Source organism: Mus pahari, chromosome 3 (assembly GCF_900095145.1).
Source record: "Mus pahari chromosome 3, PAHARI_EIJ_v1.1, whole genome shotgun sequence".
Taxonomy (NCBI): domain Eukaryota; kingdom Metazoa; phylum Chordata; class Mammalia; order Rodentia; family Muridae; genus Mus; species Mus pahari.
In genome coordinates, this window is record NC_034592.1 from 8,165,137 (window position 1) to 8,183,159 (window position 18,023).

Below are 18,023 nucleotides of genomic sequence, written 5' to 3' on the forward strand. Positions count from 1 at the left end.
GAACCAAAGAGCAAGCATACACTTAGGGTGTTCCTGAATATCTGTCAGTAGCAGCATATAACCGGTGTTGACCTGATATTGGGGATCTACCCTTTAGGGTCTTGTGATGGCAACCTGTGCACCTTAAGGCATAAGAGTGGCAAAGGCCAGCCACTCAAAGATGGATTAGAACTGCTGCCTCAAGTCCTTCCATAAGTGATACAGAAGACATGCTTTTGATGAGACTCATAGTCAATGAGAACTAAAATTGCTGGGTCAGGAGATGAGGACTGGGGGAGATAGAAACTGAAACAGAACCAGAACAAAAGGGACAATGTGCCAAGCCTAGGAATAAGAGTGAGGAGAGGAGTGGATGGAGAAGCCCCAAAGCACAATATGGTTTGGGGTCCAAGCAACCCATACTTGTGACCTTTTAAAGTAAGCTTGAGGGCTGGAGAGATGGTTCACTGGTTAAGAGCACTGACTGCTCTTCCAGAGGTCCTGAGATCAATTCCCAACAATCACATGGGGGCTCACATCCAACACCATCTTCTGGTGTGTCTGAAGACAGCTAGAGTGTACTCATCATATAAATAAAATAAATAAATCTTAAAATAAAATAAAATAAAATAAACTTGAGCTTGCATGATGACACTTAACCTGTAGTTTCAGCTACAGGAAGTCTGAGGCAAGAGGGTTGCTTGAACCCAAAAGTTTAACATTTTTAATTCAAAAAGTAAGAAGTGGTTGGGGCTGGAGAGATGGCTCAGTTTTTAAGAGCACTTTCTGTTCTTGCAGAGGACCTAGGTTCAGTTCCCAGCATCACATGTTCACTGACAACTAGTTGCCTATAATTCCAGTTCCAGGGGATCTGATATGTCTTTCAGGTCCCTGCAGGCATATGGTACACATAGCACACATACACGAATAGAAATAATATAAAGAAAAATGACAGTAACTATAACCACAGTGCATTGTATAATTGGGTTATATTGCCAACATTAAAAATAAATAATAAAAATGTAATGAGCTTGGAAAGGTAGGATTCAGTTCTGTGGCATAGATTCCCAAGGTGCTGATCTGATGACTAACGTCCACTGGTAGTGTTTGTTGCCCAAGAGGGCTTTATTAGTTTGATTTGTGATGTACTGAGGCCCCCTTTACCTGAAAGCTTTCTCTGGATGTTCTCAGTGAGCCCAATTTTTGTTGATGGGTTGATACCGAGACAGCTCTACTCCAACTTGAGGAGCTATCAAGCTATACATTTCTAGGAAGAATTATTTTCCCAACAGTAATAATTCTAAGTAACTCAATTTATGACACTATTGGCAGTTATTTTTTAAATGTCCATACAGTAATATAAAAACAACTAGCATTGCATAGTAGAAACTTTTTTAGGTATATTCTCATCCATGTGCCATGATTATTTGTTTTCACTGTGTAAAATCTTCTTGTTTTACAAAGGAGATTTTAGGTAATTTCCGTTTGATCACAGAAGAGCCATGATTGTGGAGAAGGTTCTCACCTTATGACAGCCATAAAACAAAACAGAAAGCAATGAAGCTTAAGGTGGAACAGGCACAGCCTGTTGCAAGCCACACACCCTGCAGTCTGATTTCCCCAAGTAGGGACCAATGTTCAATATGTGAGCCTGGGGTGAGGGGCAGGGGTAGAGGGCAGTGGGGGCAGAGGCATCTCCTATCAGACCATAGCAGTGCCTACATTGCTGGTCAGTGAGAGTGAAGACAGCACAGGGCACACACGTCTCCTAAGGAAGCTTGTGTACCCTGTTAAAAATGACAGCCAGAGTGTGATATAAAGCACGAATCAGAACTGCCTAATGCATTTGTTGTTGTTTTTGTTGTTGCTATTTCCTATTATTTGTTTCCTTGTTGTCACTGGGCTTGGAGCCCTGGCTAAGCCAGTGTTGTGCACCAAGCTCCTGCCTAGGCTGAGCTACACTAATTATATCCCTGAGAGCTCAGGTTCCTGTCCCTCCCTCCCTCCTCCTTTCTTTCTTCTTTTGTTCCCTTCCCCTCAGCTTTTCTTGGATCAGTTTCTTGTTTTTCAAAAGATTCTAATTCCTTTGTGACCTTCACTCTTTGCTTGCCATTATGGAATTTCAGATCTTGCTGTTTTATTAGTAGCCTAAGAAAACTTCCAGATTCCCCAGCTGCACCCAGGACTTAGTTTTCTTGGTCAGATTTTCATGACCCATGGAAAAGTGCTTTTAAAAGAGCACTGTCATCATAATTATCAACAGTATCTTGACAATCTCATTATTATTACTGTTATTATTATCATTATTTTTGGTTTGGTTTGGTTTGGTTTGGTTTGGATTGGTTTGGTTTGGTTTTGAAATAGAGCCTTTCTGTGTAGTTCTGTTGACTGGCCTGGAACTCACCTTGTAGACCCGCATGAGTTAAAAGAAATCCACCTGCCCGTGCCATCTGGGTGCTAGAATTAAAGGCATGTGCCAGCATGCTAAGATGGGATTTACATATATATATATATATATATATATAATTTTATGTAGATGAGTGTTTTTGCCTGCATGTATGTCTGTGTACCCTGAGCTTACCTGGGATTCTGAAGGTCAGAAGAAGATGTCAGGTCCCCTGGAACTAGAGTTACAGATGGTGTGAGCTGCCACGTGGGTGTTTGGAAACAAGCCTGGTTCCTCTACAAGAGCAGCTGGTTCTCATAACAGTTGAGTTATGAGTTGAGTTCCATCTTGATCATCTCTTTAAAAGGCTCTCTTCTAAGTGTCTTAAATTGGAAAACTACAGAAAACAACACTATAGTAGCCATTGCCAAAACTAAACAAATCTGGTTTATCACTGGAGAGATGACACAGTATGATAGATAAGGTCATTAATTGAGTAAGTCACTCAAGAACTTCTCTATGAAATGTGTTAATATTTGGAAAGGGTTTACATCAATGCCCAGCACCTAACAAGTGCTATATGAGGTTGTTTCAAGTTTTAAGAAGAAATAGTTGCTTCTGTAATTAAGGCCACTTAATTAACAAACATTTTAAAAGAGGAAACATAGTGTATAACCACACATCTTTTCATTCCCCAGAGTTAACCAGTCACTAGAGGCTGGAGTTGCCAAGCTGATTTCAGTGTGTCTGCTATGTTTGTGTATTCTCACAAGCAAGAGTATAAGTGTGTGTTCACTGTAACATTCTGCTGAGCGGGACTGTGCACATCCTCCCCTGGTCTCATGGCTATCCAGCTTGATGTTGTCGAGATAGACCTCTGGGGAGAGACATGATTTTCCTTCATTATAAACAGCGGTTTCATATTCCATTGTATGAATATGCCACCAAGAATAGATACATGCCAATGGAGCTCCAGTGGCTTGCCTGGAGCAGAGCCTGTTCATGAAGTTTCATCTCTGATGGACAGCAAAGACAGCCAAGTACAGGACATGCATCTTCACCCTCTCCAAAGGAGTGGGTGGGTTTCCTCCTTCGATGGGCATTTTTCTCAGACCCTCACCATGACTTGAAGCCATTAGATTCTCTGGCTTTCCCTGTCTGATGGAGACAGATTAATAATGTAAGTGTTTTCATTTCAAATTGCATAGTCAATTATAGAGACCATTCCAGCATTCATTGGCCTGTGGAGTTTCTTCTTCACTGACTTGTGCGGCTATTGTCATTTGGAATTTATCACTGCCCATTTTCCATTTTGCTATTTTCTTGTTGATTTATAAATAACCTCTTATAAGGTGTGGTTGGTTTTCTTTGCTTGCAGTTTCATCTATAGTATCAAATACTCGCTTTAATATGAAATAATAAAACAATGTCTTCCTCTGTATTTTATTTTTCTTTTTAAAGCCCCTTATTTCAGTGTACACTGGCCGGTGTTACTGGCCTTTAAAAGTTTGATAGTTTTTCCTCATATATAGATTTCGAGCCTAACAGGAATTTATTCTGCTTGTGGCATAAGAAGGGGATAAATTTTACTTTTGTCGTATGGAAAACCAATTTTTCTGAGACTATTTATTGAATTGACATTCCTCCATGAATTTTAGAACCACTCCTCTCATATTTCATGCCTTCATAAAACCTGTCTCTCCCTGGGTCCTGCTTCATTCCGTAATCTTATTTGGTCTGTGCCAAAGACCACAGTGTTTCAATAGTGTTGATAGAGGGTGGAGTGAGCCCTCCCACTTATTCATGTTCCTCAGAATTGCCAGTGTTGTTAGAAATGGCATGTTCTATTTAGTGGTATATTCTATTTTCCTAGCATCGAGTTGCTGTATGTTTTTTAACTGTCCTAACATCCATGTAGTGTCCTCATGAACTCAGGAGTGAGCTGCCATCTTCCCCATTCTCCTCAGGACTCTCGCCCATGTTCCACACCCCTTTGGTGCCCCTTTCAGCACCCATTGTCTGCTGGTTCTTTTCCTTGAGTTAACTGTGCTAGTTAGCTCTACTGATCTAGAAACTGCACACATAAAATAACCTGAATTTAAAGATGAGGCTTTTAACATTTCATCATTGAACATTAAGCTTATCCAAAAAGTTTTGTTTTGGGGTGGTTTTTGTTTTTGCTTTTTTTGTTTTGTTTTGTTTTGGTGTATATGCTTAAGAAAATCAACTTGATTCTTTTTTTTTTTTTTTTAAAGCTTTATTTATTTATTATTATATGTAATTACACACATAGCTGTTTTCAGACACTCCAGAAGAGGGCGTCAGGTCTTGTTACAGATGGTTATGAGCCACCATATGGTTGCTGGGATTTGAACTCAGGACCTTTGGAAGAGCAGTCAGGTGCTCTTACCCACTGAGCCATCTCACCAGCCCAATCAACTTGATTCTTAAAGTATTTTTTAAGTTATAAGTGTATTGTACTTCCATTTGCCTTTGTCTAAATCAATTATGATTATGATTAGAGTTATGTTATTTTGTATACTAAAGGTTGTGCAGAGCTGGCACATGGTTGGGGGTGTCTAGTGAATAAAGCTGATTCTTTGGTGTCTATGACGTGTCTCCTCAAGTACTTAATCGTAAATGTTTAATGATAGCGTTTCTTTTTTTTTTGTTAATTTTTTTATTAGATATTTTTTATTTACATTTCAAATGTTATCCCCTTTCCTAGCTTACCCTCCAAAAATCCCCTATCCCCTCCGCCCTCCCCGTGCTCCCCAGTCTACCCACTTCCATTCCTGGTCTTAACATTCCCTTATACTGGGGCATAGAGCCTTCACAGGACCAAGGGCCTCTCCTCCCATTGATGACCAACTAGACCATCCTCTGCTACATATATAGCTAGAGCCACAAGTTCCACCATGTGTTTTCTTTGATTGGTGGTATAGTTTCAAGGAGCTCTGGGGGTACTGGTTAGTTCCTATTGATGTTCCTTCTGTGGGGCTTCAGACCCATTAAGCTCCCTGGGTACTTTCTCTAGCTCCTTCATTGGGGACCTTGTGCTCCATCCAATGGATGACTGTGAGCATCCACTTACATATTTGCCAGGCACTGGGAAAGCCTCACAGGAGACAGCTATATGAGGCTCCTGTCAGCAAGCTCTTGTTGGCATCTGTCTGGGTGTGGTGGTTGTTTATGGGATGGATCCCCAAGTGGGGCAGTCTCTGGAAGGTTGTTCCTTCAGGCTGTGCTCCGAACTTTGTCTCTGTAACTCCTTTCATGGGTATTTTGTTCCCCCTTCTAAAAAGGATTCTGAGCTTCTGGGCTAATATCCACTTAACAGTGAGTGCATATCATGTGTGTTCTTTTGTGACTCGGTTACCTCACTCAAGATGATATCCTCCAGATCCATCCATTTGTCTAAAAATTTTCATAAATTCATTATTTTTAATAGCTGCACCGAAGTACTCCATTGTGTACATGTACTACATTTTCTGTATCCATTCCTCTGTTGAGGGACATCTGGGTTCTTTCCAGCTTCTGGCTACTATAAATAAGGCTACTATGAACATCTTCTGGGTATATGCCCAGGAGTCGTATTGCTGGATCTTCCGGTATTACTATATCCAAATTTCTGAAAAACTGCCAGATTGATTTCCAGAGTGGTTGTACAAGTTTGCAATCCCACCAGCAATGTAGGATTGTTCCTCTTTCTCCACATCCTCACCAGCATCTGCTGTCACCTAAGTTTTTGATCTTAGCCATTCTGATTGGTGTGAGATGGAATTTCAGGGTTGTTTTGATTTGCATTTCTGTGATGATTAAGGATGTTGAACATTTTTATATGTGCTTCTCAGCCATTCATTATTCCTCAGTCGAGAATTCTTTGTTTAGCTCTGTACCCCATTTTTTAATAGGGTTATTTGATTTTCTGGAGTCCAACTTCTTGAGTTCTTTATATATATTGGATATTAGCCCCCTATCAGATTTAGGATTGGTAAAGATCCTTTCCCGATCTTTGGCCTTTTGGTCTTATTGACAGTGTCCTTTGCCTTATAGAAGCTTTGCAATTTTATGAGGTCCCATTTGTCAATTCTTGATCTTACAGCACACACCATTGCTGTTCTGTTTAGGAATCTTTCCCCTGTGCCCATATCTTCGAGGCTCTTCCCCACTTTCTCCTCTATAAGTTTCAGTGTCTCTGGTTTTATGTGGAATTCTTTGATCCACTTAGACTTGAGCTTAGTACAAGGAGATAAGAATGGATCAATTCACATTCTTCTCCATGCTTACTGCCAATTGAGCCAGCACCATTTGTTGAAGATGCTGTCTTCTTTCCACTGGATGGTTTTAGCTCCCTTGTCAAAAATCAAGTGACCATAGGTGTGTGGGTTCATTTCTGGGTCTTTGATTCTATTCCATTGATCTACCTGTCTGTCACTGTACCCATAGCATGCACCTTCTACCAACTCAACTGAGAGATTTTATATAATCAGGTAACTGCTGTCCATCTCTTCCAGCTTAAGAAATGACCCCCTGGGCTGGAGAGATGGCTCAGTGGTTAAGAGCACTGACTGCTCTTCCAAAGGTCCTGAGTTCAAATTCCAGCAACCACATGTTGGCTCCCAACCATCCGTAATGAGATATGACTCCCTCTTCTGGAATGTCTGAAGGCAGCTACGATGTACTTACATATAATAAATAAATTAATTAAAAAAAAAAGAAATGACCCCCCCTTACCCAAGTATGTATTATTCTCTTGGTCATTCCCTTTAAGGTGAGCAAACTGTCATGGAAGATGATTAAACCACGTCTTGTTTTATAAGCGATGTACAGAAGAGTATCCAGGAGTTTGAGTGGATTCTTCAGGCATTCTCAGTATTCTAGTGTATAGCAATCAAATAGGTAAACTTAACAACAAACTAATGAAACCAAGGTACAAGCCCCAGGACTGAATTCCATTTTCGTAGCTCTCTTTTTGCTCTTGTTCTTAAAGAGGTGCCTCTTTTTTCTTTTTTTTTTTAAGTTTAAAAGTTTGTCAATAGGTGGTGAAGACTGGTGTACACCTTTAGTCTCTGCACTTGGGAGGCAGAGGCAGGCAGATCTCTGTGAATTTGAGGTCAGCCTGGTCTACAGAGCGAGTCTGTGACAACCAGGACTTTATAAAAAAAACTCTGTCTCAGAAAGAAAAAAGTTTGTACAACTTCCTTACCAAGGTAATTAACTTTTACAAATTTGGTTGCTTTCCATTTTATTTTATGCTCTATCATTTGTCACTTAAAATATAATTTCTTGCTCAATGCCATATGCTGTTAGACATTTATTGAAACATCAGTGTCCCACTGAGTAGATTGATCTATTGAGTTCATTCATCAAATCAATCCCCTGTGGTTAGACTGTGCCCCTCACCCATATTGATCTGATAACTTGAATTCCCTGGTAAGAACATCTCTGTGCCTAAATGTGCAGAGTTGGAATTATTAATTGAAACTGCATATTTTGGGAGTTTTGAAGAGCCTTTCCAGCAGAAGTATGAGAATATCTTTCCAATTTTTCACTGTACTGGTGACTTTATTGTAAATACCTTTGCCAATTTCATAGATGTTAAAAATGGTCTTTCTGTTTTCATTTTAATAATTTTCATGAGTTTGCAAATACATTTTTCCCTTCAGAAATTACTACAATAGCTCTTCATCTATTCAAGCTATTGGCCTTTTGCCACTGGCGATGCATATCTTGATTTGTGCCTTGCATAATCTTAACGTGGATTTGGAGGACCTGCGGATCTTAAATCAATTGGAATTGTTGTATCACCTGCCTGTGGAGCTTGCCCTCTAGGACTAATGTATTATCATTCCAGGAGGCAAGTGTGTATCATAGGAATACAACCACTGTACAGGGAGAATTGAATTCATTTAAAGTAAATACATTTGCTCATCTATGATGTACGTCACACTATATTGTGTATTACCATCTGGTGAGAGAAACTGGCTTGTTTACTAGCAACTGTGGTGCAAAAAAGTTAAGAGCCATCCATGCCTGCAATCTCAATAAAACACACTATAAGCATGTTTGTGAATTCCTCAAAGCATGATGAAGTTCTGTGGTGGTGTGGTTAGGGGCTGGAATGGTTGATCCTGACTATCATTTCCCTTAGACTGAAGAGTGCCCAGGAGGATAGTAAAGCAGTTTGTGAGGGTATTTTCAAAGAGGATTGATGAGTGTGGGAAACACTATTCTGTACATAGGGGTCTGGATGGAGGAAAAGGAAGAGAGAGAGCCCGCTGACACACATTCTCTCTGCTTCCTGACTCCTATGGGGTAAGCTGCTTGGCTCTGCTATGCTTTCCTTGCTACAATGACCTGAAACCTCAGAAGCTATGAACCAAATTAGAACTTTCTCCTCTTAAGTTCTTTTTCTCAGGTATGTATCACCATAGCAACAAGTCTGATTAGCATAGGGAAAGAAGCTTGTTCAAAGGAGGTGTATGTGTGTAAGTATGGGCAAGGAGGACATTGTAAGTTGGTGGCTCATTAGACTGAATGTGCATAACAATGTCCAGCATCCTCACAGTGCCTGGGAAAGCAGGGTGACTTCAGGCTAGGCCTAGGAGACTAAGTCACACTGTTAACATCCTTGGCTACTTTATTACAGTATATGAGGTGTTCCGCATTCTGAGTGTTCTACAGTGTCGAGGTTTGGAAGATGATAAAGATATACCTATTGTGGCACAAGAATGACCTGTCAAGTGCACTTTGTTTTACTGTGACTAAGATTCTTGGATAAAATCCATGGTGCATTTGTAAAATCATTGAAATGGGAACAATCTCGATTGTCTAGATTCTTTCTTTCTTTCTTTCTTTCTTTCTTTCTTTCTTTCTTTCTTTCTTTCTTTCTTTTTTTTTTTTTTTTTTTTGAGACAGGGGTTTTCTTTGTAACCCTGGCTGTCCGGGAACTCCCTCTGTAGACCAGGTTGGCCTCGAACTCAGAAATCCGCCTGCCTCTGCCTCCCAAGTGCTGGGATTAAAGGCGTGCGCCACCACGCCCAGCCTAGATTCTTTCTTTTTACAGATTTATTTATTTATTATACATAAGTATACTATAGCTGTCTTCAAATACTTTTTCTTCTCTCTCTGGCTCCACTCACTGTGGCCCCACTCGCTCCTGCCTAAAGATTTATTTATTTAAGTACACTGTAGCTGTCTTCAGACACCCCAGAAGATGGTTGTGAGCCACCATGTGGTTGCTAGGATTTGAACTCAGAACCTTCGGTAGAGAAGTCAGTGCTCTTAACTGCTGAGCCATCTCTCCAGACCGATTGTTTAAATTCTTAAAGAAGGATTCCATAGGTTCTGAGGTTCACTTCAGAACCCTGCTGTGACTTTCAGTGCTCCCTAGTTTCCAGTAACCTCCCAGCCCATCCTTGAGATGTAGAATTCCTTCCATGGGCCTGCATTCCCTTCAGTTGGGTTAAAAACGGCATCTTCTTCCCTAACTACCCTCATTATGCTTCAATTTGATCTGTAAGCCACATGATTATTTGAAAAATGTAAAGCCAGCTCAGGTCACTTGGTGACAAGAGACAGGATAGACAAGATGGAGTGCAGACTTTCAAAAGCAGTATACCCCAAAGACTGATATTTGCAGGGTCTGCAGATTGGATGTGGATTTGTGTCTTAGTTATTAGCTGTAACTTCAGGGAAAGCTACTTGGATCTTATGAGCTTCTGTTAGTATTCCCATACGATGAAATGGAGTCACAGTAACACTTGAACAAGGCTGCTGTCCGATTGATGAGATGGAATCCCCACCCCGTTTCTGACATGCAACAGATAGCCCGTAAATGTGTTTCAGTTCTGCTCTTCATGCAAAGTGAGATTATGGCCCAAAAACATCCTCATGAACCTGGAGCAGCCCACACTGACTTGCTAAAACCATATGGGTTTAGTTTATCACTATGCCAATAAAATGCCGTCATCTATTAAGAGAATTCCTTCTGAGTTTAAGAATCTCTGAATACCTTTCTGGAATCAAGTGTGAAAACGCCACTCCCCTCTATCTGCAAAGGCATCCATCCCATGCTCTTTAGACTGTCACGTTCTATAACTGGACGTGTGGACCCAGCTGGCAGCTGCACCAGCCAGACCTGAGGTAACTGAAGTTTAGTCCCAATTTGTTTCCACTCCAGAGTCTTTAAATTCTATTTCAAGCACATACACATTCAGAATACAGATGTAGGAATGAAAAGCAGGCCCTTTGGGGTGTCAAGGCTGTGATATTGAACTGCTGCAAGGCAGTTCTATACAAACCTCTCCTGGGGATTGTTTCAGGCACAGCATTGAGGAATGGCTGTAGACTTTTCTTATGGTTTAAGGTAATCGATGGGGCAGTCACCATAATTCTCATTTGGAACAAAATATTCCACAATCTGTGATTGGATAAGCTTGAAAGATTTTCTCTGCATTCTAACAAATTCGTGACTTCATAGGAACACAGGGGAACTCTTTTCCTGAGGATCTGACATGGGATGGGGAGCAAGGAGTAACAGAACTACTCCTGCCTCACACACAAAGGTGACGTGGGACAGGTTTATATTAATTTACAAGCAAGATGCTGTGGGACTAAGTATGTTATCTAGAAGAACTTAGAGCTCAGATAGTCCCTAACCTAAAGTCCCCTTTAAGTGACTAATAAATATGTATTAATTCATCCCATATATATTTATTAAGAACCTGCAGTAGAGGCTGGAGATGACTCAGCTGTTGAATGCACAGTGTATCAGAAGCAGAGGCTGGGGATCCCCAGAACAGCCTGGCTTCCGAGACTGGCCATGTCAGTGCCCTCTGGGTTTGATTTTGAGACCCTTCCTTAGAGAATTACAATCAAGGATGACTCCACGCATCAGCCTTGGGCTTTCATGTGCACGTCCATACACAAATAAATCTATGCATTCTTACACAAGCACACACCACACACATGAAAGATGGGGGGAAAGACCTATGACACAGTAGGCACTTTGATAGATCTAAAGACAAAGGACAAAAAAAAAAACTTTAAAAGTTCCCTAGTCTTAGTGCTGGTGTAAGGGCTCAGAGGTTACGAGAGCTTGCTGCTTTTTCAGAAGAGCCAAAATTGGTTCGCATCACTCCCATACGGCTGCTTATGGCCACAGGCATCTCCAGGTCCAGGTAATCTCCCACCTTCTTTTGACCTCCATGAGTTTCTGCATCCACATTGTGCTCATAAACCTGACCAGGCACACATATGTACACATAAAGATATAAAATAAATGTTTTAGAAAAATCTCTATGCTCATGAAATTTATTCTAGTTAACACGCCATGAGTAAATGCCTTTCTGGAACCAAGTGAGAGGCACTCCCCTCTCTTTGCAAACGCAAGGTTCCCATCCTCTCTGGATGGTCACTATCTAACAGGACCTGTGACTCATACCCAGCTGGCAGCTGCACTCGCCAGCTTGATGTCAAGAATTAAGTTATGAGTTTGCTCCACCTGGAGAGAAATGTTAAAGAATAGAAAGAAAACAAGGGTAGGATATAAAGTAATAGGGAAAACGGGTGTTGAAATCCTAGGGGAGACATCCAGGAAAGTCCTCACCAAGAATCTGACTTTAATAGGGACCTGATTGGTGCCACAGAGGGGTGTGAACCTAAATGGCAAATACCTTCCACCGGATTGCCCTAAGTGCTGCTCTGTTCTCCTTTGGTCCCTGGTTGACACTGAGAAAGCTAACATCTTCTGATGCCTGGTCCTTCCTCTGGGACTTTCCTCTACCCCCTAGGGACCTTGATGGCCTATCATCATCCAGGTATCATGCAAGTATGTCAGGCATTTCATGTACCCTTTGGGTTTGAACCTTAGTTGCAGGGAAGGAAAAGACAATCATATATTCTCTTTTGGTTAGGGTTTTTTTTTGTTTTTGAAACTGTCTTTGTTTTTGTTTTTCTGCTCTTTTTTACTCAACTTGTTTTTTTCTAGGAAGGAAGATGCCTAATGAAAATTTCACAGTCCTCTCTTCTTTCACATTAAAAGCTTTCCTAAAGCATCCAAAATGCTTAGAAGTTTGTTAGTATCAAAGAGGGAGATACAGACATTCGTACCTGATGGCAGATGTTCATACATAGTTCCTGGCTTGGCTCTTTCAGAGAATCTGAGGGTCTCTTCCTCTGGGCCACTCAGCTTTCTAGGAAACTTGCCCTGGGTATTACAGTAGAATGGATGTGCCTAGCATTATCCAGATCATCCAGAATCAAATCTTCAGCTAAGCTCTTCAGTCTTCTTCTATGAACACAGTGAGGAGTTCCTTGGTTGAGTGTGGAGGGAAGGGAGAGATAAACACATCTCATGCCATCGGTGAGAAATGAAGTTGAGTGAAGCCTCATCCTTTCATGCCCATCCTCTAAAGGAGCCTGGCACCTGTGGGTTTCTGTGCTCCAACTCACTGCGTAAGGAGTTCTTCCCGTGAAGACGTCACTGCTAGCTTTCGCTCATCCACATCCTTTACCTCTTCCACATGTGCTTTTCCTTATATCCTCACTATTTCGGTGGAACTTCTGGAGGGTACTTTGTTAGGGGAGATGCCATTTTTAACCGGAAGGAATCTGTTTCTTTTTCAATCTCATCCCACTAACACTCACCCTCATGGTAGTTCACTCCCTATAGCTTCTCACCAAGACACAAACTTTAGTAGCCAGATGAAGTCTCCTCACCTTTGATTTAATGTTTTAGTTATCCATGTCCAAATCCAGATGAAGGCGTGTGTGTGTGTGTGTGTGTGTGTGTGTGTGTGTGTGTGTGTGTGTGTGTGCTGTGTGCATTTCTGTCACTATGATAAAATACCCTGACAACAACCAAACTAGGGGAAAGGGTTTATTTTGTCTTACAGTTCCAGAGTGATAAGAATACAACATGGTCAAAGAAAACATGGCAACAGGAAGGAAGACATGATAGCAAGAGCAGGAAGCTGGGTGATCACATTCCATCCACATAAAACAAAAAGAAGAGCAAATGGGGGCAGGCTATGAAGCCTCCAGTCCTGCCCCCAGCGATGTCCTCACTCCAGCAAGGCTCCACCTACTAAAGGTCTCATGATTTAAGCAGACAGCACCACAAGTGTTCAAACATATGAGTCTAGAGGCATTTGATAGTCAAGCCACAGTAGCAAGAATGGTAACTTGGGACTACTAATACTGTCATTTACTGTCTTCGAACTCTGCAGCTGCAGCAGTGGTTGGTGAGGATATGTCCTTTCTGTCACAGTGCTGGGGAGTCCATGACCAAGATGTTCATCCAGTGTTCATAGCTATCCAAGGCTGCGTTGCTGGAGTGGTCAGACAGGGCTCCCATTCTTCTACATGAGAACTCTTTCTGGACTTAGGATGGAGTCTGTGAGGGTTCTGTGATTTGGGTTCTGTGAGGGAGCATCATACCTTGCTCATCAAGAAACAAATCCAATGCCAACAAGCATCAGGTCATCATTTCTCAGCACACTGGCCGTTTCATAGGCCAGAATGAGACATACGCCCCTTTGGAACTCAGTGGACATTCAGTAATGGTATTTGTGTCCCTCGCATTTTTTAGTATGGCTTTAATATGATATAAACATTCAATAGCTATACAAAAACACACAGAAGTGCTACCATTTCCACTTGATATGTTCCTGAATAAACTACTAAGACAAGCACCGAGTCTTATACATTGATTATGTTCCCAGTTAATGAAATACATGTTAAAAATAACCCTACAGGGTCAGAGTCCTTAATATACCTCTTCTGAGGACATTGCATATCGTCTTTTCCTATAGGTAATAAGGTTAACTCCTTGTCCTTTTGATTCCAAAAATCCAGGGAAATGGCCAGTTTAACCCCTGCCCAGACTCCAAAGAATGACCTGGGTGCTTATATGATAACCAGATAGTCCATTCTGTAAGTAAGCAACTGTAGAGTAACTGCAATGTGATAGGAGTGGCTTGACGCTGTGATTGGTTCTTGCTCTGTCAGCTGATAATTGTGTGTTCCTTTACATGCAGGTGTTCTCTACCTCCAGTATGGAGACGAAACCAAACAACTGCGGATGCCGAATGAAATCACAAGCGCAGACACAATCCGCGCTCTCTTTGTAAGTGCCTTTCCCCAGCAGCTCACCATGAAGATGCTGGAGTCGCCCAGTGTTGCCATCTACATCAAGGATGAGAGCAGAAATATCTACTATGAGTTAAATGATGTGAGGTAAGTAGTTACCTTTGGGGGTGTTGTTTTAGAGTGTGATTGTCTCCACCTATTTTATTTTCAGGGTCATTGACCACTGTATTGAATGTCTAGAGTTTGTGCTCAGTCCGAATTTCTACTCCTCCTCATGGCAAGAGTCCATTTGGTGGGACTGCTGCATCAGATGGGAATTCACCCTCTAGTTCCTAGAGTTAAGTACAAAGATGAAAACACACTTCTTCTGGGTAGACCTTTGAATGTGTTACTAGCTCTGCCTATGTCATAGCTGAAAAGGATATAAATGATCCAGCAGTGCATTTTATCTAAAAAGCAAGAAAACTAAAGCCCAGAGAGGTGTTCAAGAAGTGCCAAGAGCTAAAGGCATACTTAAAACTGAATTTTCCAACTCCTCCCTAGAATATTCTTTCTCCCACAACAGAGCCTGTTCTAGGTAATGATCTACTGGCTCTTTACCTATGCTTTATAGGTTTAAAATGAAATAGTAGACTCACCATATACAAAGGATGCCGAGAAACAGTTTCGCATTCCATTTCTAAAACATTCTTCCTTTACCCAAAGATGTCACGTGCCTCATGGGCTTTCTTCAGGAAACCCAGTTGGATAGATTCACAGGACTACTGGCAGCCAGGGGACCAAAGCCTTGTCATTAACTGCAGTGGCACAGTCTATACAACCAAGGGACCATTCTGGTCTGTCCCAGGCAAACAACCTGAAAAACAGATTCTAAATCTATATAAACAAGCAGTTACTGTTTAGGATATAGTTCCTAAATATTTTAGAAGTCAAATGATTATATCACGGTTAATCCAACTCTTTCCTTTTATGGAATCAGGAACTCAGGTGTATTAAAGTTAAGGGTGTTATTCAAGAATACACAGAAAATTCAACAATTAAAAACCGAAACACACACACAGACACACACACACACACACACACACCAATCCTGGCTGTTTACATACTCAGCCCAAATCATGAAGGGCAGGACCCAGACTCTCTGTTCTCTGCCCTGGGGATGGCAGGCTCTGTTGTTTCTTCACTGTGGAAAGAGCAAGGAGCACTTTGTAAAACTGCGCCTGCAGAACACAAATGCCAGCTGATCCATATCTAACAGTGATCCCAGATGACGTTCTGAGACTTGTGCCAAGGTGTAATTTAGGGCTTTCAGAATTTGACACATGCCCCAAGCTACAGGTGCTACATCTGTTGTGCAACTTCCTACTTTTGGAAAACAGGTTTAAATATTTATGATCACTGAAAAGTCATGCTTATTTTTTAAATAAATTATTAATCAAGCTGTCAGCATTTTTTTTTTAATTTGCAAAACATAACCTTAAACCGGAGGTAATGGAATTATATTTGAAGCATGTACTTGTAATAATAGAAAGCCATGAGACACTTTCACATGGACAGACCACTTCAAGGCAATTGTCTTGCATTTCTGCATCTACATGGAGAGGCATTGAGAACAGCGAAAGAGACTAAGGGTGAAAATAAGCAAAAGCACGTGATTATCAGGCTGTGAGGAGGAGATTCCGAGTGGCTGGGCCGCAAACTTGCAGACTATAGAAATGCTTTCATGTGGCCATTTACCATTTTCTACAGCCTGTCCCAAGACTTAAGCTATACATAGCTCCTTGAGCTTGGCTTTGCATTCTTCAGAAATGTCACGAGGAGACTCAGGAAGAGCCAAGGTGGAGAACAGTCATGGTCCTCCTCAATGGAAATCCAGCTGATAAGACAACTAAAAGCATTGCTTGCTGAAAGAAAGATGCTTTTTAAGCATTAATAACTTGAGGGCATGGCTCAAGAGAAGAGCATCTGCCTGCCAAGAACAAGTCCATGGTATCCCGTACATGCACACACAGCACACCCACACACCCACACACTCACACATGTGCACATGCACACACACACAAAAACTAATAATGCTCAGATGTGTTTCCTGTGCCATTTGTTTTTTATTGCACCAATGATAACTTGCTGGTCCTTCGCCTGCCACTTTCTCTCCTTAGGTTGATTTTCAGTTTCTTGAATTTAAGTGTGAAAATTAGTCTAAAATTGTTCAAGATAAAATATTTTTGTTTGGCCGGGCGTAGTGGCACACGCCTTTAATCCCAGCACTCGGGAGGTAGAGGCAGGCAGATTTCTGAGTTCGAGGCCAGCTTGGTCTACAAAGTGAGTTCCAGGACAGCCAGGACTACACAGAGAAACCCTGTCTCGAAAAACCAAAAAAAATAAAAAAAAATAAAAAAATAAAAATAAAAATCTTTTTTTTTTTGGTGAATATATTATTAACCCTAAATGATTATATGTATGCTCCTCATAGTATCATTTGATTTTTAGCTTTAGTAGATATGGTATTTCAATTATCTTGCTGTGGAAATTTTTTTTACCACAAACATTATATAATACATTAAAAAAAAAAAAAAGACTCCCAGGTAGGCCTTACCTAAAGACAGTGGCTCTGACCTTCTGAAGGTACGAAATTCCCATTCACAACTTTCTGTGTCCTCCAAGTCAAAGCCTATTTCCTGACCATGTGACTAGTTCCTTATGGAGTTGGCTTCATAAATTTTCCTCAGGGAGGCTCTGAGGAGACTTCTGGTCAGGCTGCTGTATGGCAATGTCACCGTGAGTACAGTCTGGCCTCTTGCTGTTGGCTCATCTCGGATGAACGTGTTTCTAAGTTAAGAATAACCAAGCTCATATATTTAAATGCATTTACAACCGCAGTAAGCCCTTCTCAGGACGAGTGAGATTCTCTGGTTCATCACATATTATACGTGGTGTCTGCGACCCAGAGGCAAGGTTCTTTTCATGAACTACTGCGCCTGACTGCTGACTCGCTCTCCCTTTGCATTAACCTAGCCCCTGTTAGTATCAAGGGCTGCCTGCTCCCTCCCCAGCTCACTTCTAATGAGCTACTTAACATGTGAAGCATCATGCAGGCTAGAACTAGTTGGTTCTTCAAAGCAATGACTGGCAGATCTTTAGAGAGAAACAAGATTCAGCTAACAACCCTCCACTTCATTTAAAACACAAACACCACCCAAGCATTCCATTGGTTGTGTTCAGCCCACTCAGTACAAGAACACCTACAAGAAAGAAGCCGTCTGCCTACCCACAACCCCTCAACCCCAGCTACCATCCGGTAGGTGGGCTGGAGGGTTACAGGTGACCTTGCAGAAGAGCCTAAGGTGAGAGAAGGGCAATGTCACACATGGGCTGCTCTTGTGTGATTTGAAGTTAGGCTTTGAGCAGGCTTTCTTCTGTAGTCTGATTTCTTGACTCTAAGAACTGGGATCAAAAGCAGAAATGACTCAGTGTGTTATATTTCCTTTGTGTTTCAGTGTGTATGGAGGCAAGTTTTTTTTTTTTTTTTTTTTTTTTTTTTTTTTTTTTTTTTTTTTTTTTT

The 18,023-nt window shown here is 41.3% G+C and overlaps 1 protein-coding gene across 15 annotated transcripts in view; it reads left to right on the plus strand.

Moving 5' to 3' along the window:
- Positions 1 to 18,023, plus strand: part of Kiaa1217 (KIAA1217 ortholog) — a 441,371-nt gene that overhangs the window by 328,117 nt on the left and 95,231 nt on the right. For all 15 annotated transcript variants that reach the window (XM_029536056.1, XM_029536058.1, XM_029536055.1 and 12 more), the window contains one exon: positions 14,410 to 14,608. In XM_029536056.1, coding sequence (XP_029391916.1) covers positions 14,410 to 14,608 — 199 coding nt within the window. The remainder of the gene's footprint in view (positions 1 to 14,409; positions 14,609 to 18,023) is intronic.